The following is a 2802-nucleotide window of genomic DNA, read 5'->3' on the forward strand; positions in this document are numbered from 1 at the left end:
CTCAGAAAAAAAAACTTTAACCAAATAGAGCTTTTTTTATTGGAAAACAGCTGTTCTGTTCCCGTCCTCTAGGAGTACAGTTGTATCCAAGAGTGTTTTCCAAGTCTTGGAAGAGTCCTTAAAGGCCTCATGGAGGCTGGATGGAGGGAGACTTCAGCACTGGGGATGGGGAGATGGCCTAGGTCAGCTGGAGGGGCCCAGGTCTGTGGTCTCCAGATAATCCCGAATGGTGCTGGCCAGGGATTCTCCATGGGGGAACACTGCCTGCTGCAGACAGGACACCAGGTACAAAGGGAAGGGCCTGAAAGAGAAGGGAGTGCTGCAGCATGGAGGACTGGAGCTGTGGGAGCAACTCCAGAGGAGGGCCAAGATCATGATGTGAGGGCTGGAGCAGCTCTGCTATGGAGACAGGCTGAGAGAGTTGGGGATGTTCAGCCTGGAGAAGGGGAAGCTCCAGGGAGACCTCAGAGCACCTTCCAGGACCTGAAGGGGCTACAGAAAACCTGCAGAAGGACTTTTTACAAGGGCATGGAATGATAGGGTGAGGGGGTACGATTTAAAGCTGAAAGAGGGGAGATTTGGATTATGTATTAGGAAGAGATACTAGGAAGAAATTCTTTCCTGTGAGGGTGGTGAGACATTGGCACAGGTTGCCCAAGGAAGCTGTGGATGCCCTGTATCTAGAAGTGTTGGAAGGGGTTTCGAACAACCTAGCCTAGAGGGAGGTGTCCCTGCTCATGGCAGAGGGTTGGAACTAGATGATTTATAAGGCCCCTTCCAACCTAAACCACTCTGTGACTCCATGATTCCTGGCCATGACCTGACTCAGAGGTCAGCTCTGACCCCCATTTGCCACCACAGACCTGAGGTCTGGCCTCTTTCAGCTCTTCTGTGCCCAGGGAGCCCCTGCAGAGCCACAGCCCACCATCTCTCAGAGCAGACATGGGGGGGAAGCTCCTCAGACACAGCTGGAAACATAGGCTGTGCTGCTGGAGCTCTCATGTGGGGCTGAGATTCCCCCATCCCTCTACACACCTTCCTTGCTGCCCATCCTCCCCAGGGGGGCTCTGGGAGAACTTCTGCCAGCAAGCAGCTGCCTCCTGCTTTCGGTTCAGCTTCCACAGGGTCTGCACCAGGTAAGAGGCAGCAGCTGGGTTACCTGCAAGACATGAAGGGGGGATTCAGACCTGGGCAGGGGAGGAGCAGGTTTTCCAGGGCTGCTGTGGGTTGCAGGGTGTTACAAAAGAAGATGAGAAGCCAGGAGAGGGAGGTGAGCATGAGGAGAGGTGGTGCCAGGGGGAGAAGAGCAAAAAAAAGTATTGCAGGCTCTAATTAAGCCTGGGGCTGGCAGCCAGGGCTGATGGCATCATCGCTATGGCACAGCTGGCCATGCATGTCTGGACATGAGTTGGGGTTCTCCTTGCAGGTTGGTCTGCACTATGAAGTGAGGGAGCCTTGGTCAGGACTGGGTCCAGCAGATTTGCGACCAGCAGGTCTGGCCAAGCTCACTTGCAGCATGTTCACACAGCCAGAGCACTGGAGCACTCACTCGCCCTAAGAGCAGCAGTAGCCACACCTCAGCTGTGCTCTGACATCTACAGCTCTCCACTCCCCTCTCCCTGACAGCCCTCTGTACTCAGCCTCTGCAATGCCAGGCATGGACATGCTGCTCCCCAGGGTGCAGCAAGAGCCTAGCTGCTGAATTGCTGTGGTCTAAAACATTAAGACCTTTCTGCTGCATACAGCAAAGCAGCCCAGGACAAATGTGTGGAAATCCCCTCAGTTCCTCACCACAATGAGGCTTTTACCTGGCGAGACCTGCAAACTGTGCTGGAAATCCAACAAGGCTTCCTTGTGCTTCCCCAGCTCCAGGAACTGCATCCCACGCCCGATGAGGCAGAGCAACCTGATCTTCTGGAGCACGTCCACTTCTGGTAGGAGATTCTCTGGCACAGAAGACACACACACCTGAAGACAGCATCCTCCAGACATTCCCTCATTTATCCCAACAGGCTGAGACAGGTGAGCAGTCAGGTTAGGTGGAATATTTACTTATTTGGAGGTGTTAAAGGGCAGGTTGGATGGGGCCTGGAGCAGCCTGGTCTAATGGGAGGTGTCCCTGCCCATGCAGGCGGTTGGAACTAGATGACCTTTAAGGCCCCTTCCAACCCAAAGCATTCTGTGATTCTATGATTTTCCAGCTCCCCAAACTCTTGGTGGAAGAGCTCTGCCTCTCTGCCAGGCTGAGGGATGCCAGGAGGACAAGAGAGAGAGCACCAAATGCTCACTACATGACAAGGCTCTGGTGAACAGTGACCTTGGAAGCAGCCTAGCCTTTGGCTGGCCCCTCTACACAATGGGTACAGATCTCTTCCCTGAAATCAGGATTGGAAATGCTCCCTGATCACAGCCCATTTAACTGTCACCCAAACAGCAGGAAAGGAGGCAGAGCCAAAGCCAAACCCTGCTGTAACCAAACCAGTGGTGGCTGCAGCATGGTGCAGAGCTCAGCATGCTGGGACAAGCCCCTGCTGCCAGAGGTGATGCTGGGCATGGAGCCTTGCTCCTGTACCACAGCTCCAGACCCAGGCAGGACCCACACATGTCCCAGCTGTGCAGTGTCCTACCTGTTGGTCCAACACCAGGCCCATAAAGCTGGACTCGCAAGAGATCACTGAGGCACCTGTAGATGGGAGGACAGAGGAGCTTCAGTACCAGTGTTGTTCCCTGCTCCAGCCCCTGCCAGCCACCGCTGCCAGCCAGGAATTCCCTTCTCCCAGTGAGTCTCCCTCACCTGCTGAA

General features: G+C 54.6%; 1 protein-coding gene across 1 annotated transcript in view; it reads right to left on the reverse strand.

Annotated features, from left to right (window-relative positions):
* Positions 1 to 183: 183 nt before the first annotated feature.
* The window catches only part of FANCG (Fanconi anemia, complementation group G), a 14349-nt gene continuing 11730 nt past the window's right edge, over positions 184 to 2802 (reverse strand). The window contains exons 12-13 of the mRNA XM_009999700.1: positions 1036 to 1159; positions 184 to 301 (exon numbers count right to left, since the gene is read on the reverse strand). Coding sequence (XP_009998002.1) covers positions 184 to 301; positions 1036 to 1159 — 242 coding nt within the window. The remainder of the gene's footprint in view (positions 302 to 1035; positions 1160 to 2802) is intronic.

This window comes from Chaetura pelagica, unplaced genomic scaffold (genome assembly GCF_000747805.2).
Source record: "Chaetura pelagica isolate M959 unplaced genomic scaffold, ChaPel_1.0 scaffold426, whole genome shotgun sequence".
Classification (NCBI taxonomy): Eukaryota; Metazoa; Chordata; class Aves; order Apodiformes; family Apodidae; genus Chaetura; species Chaetura pelagica.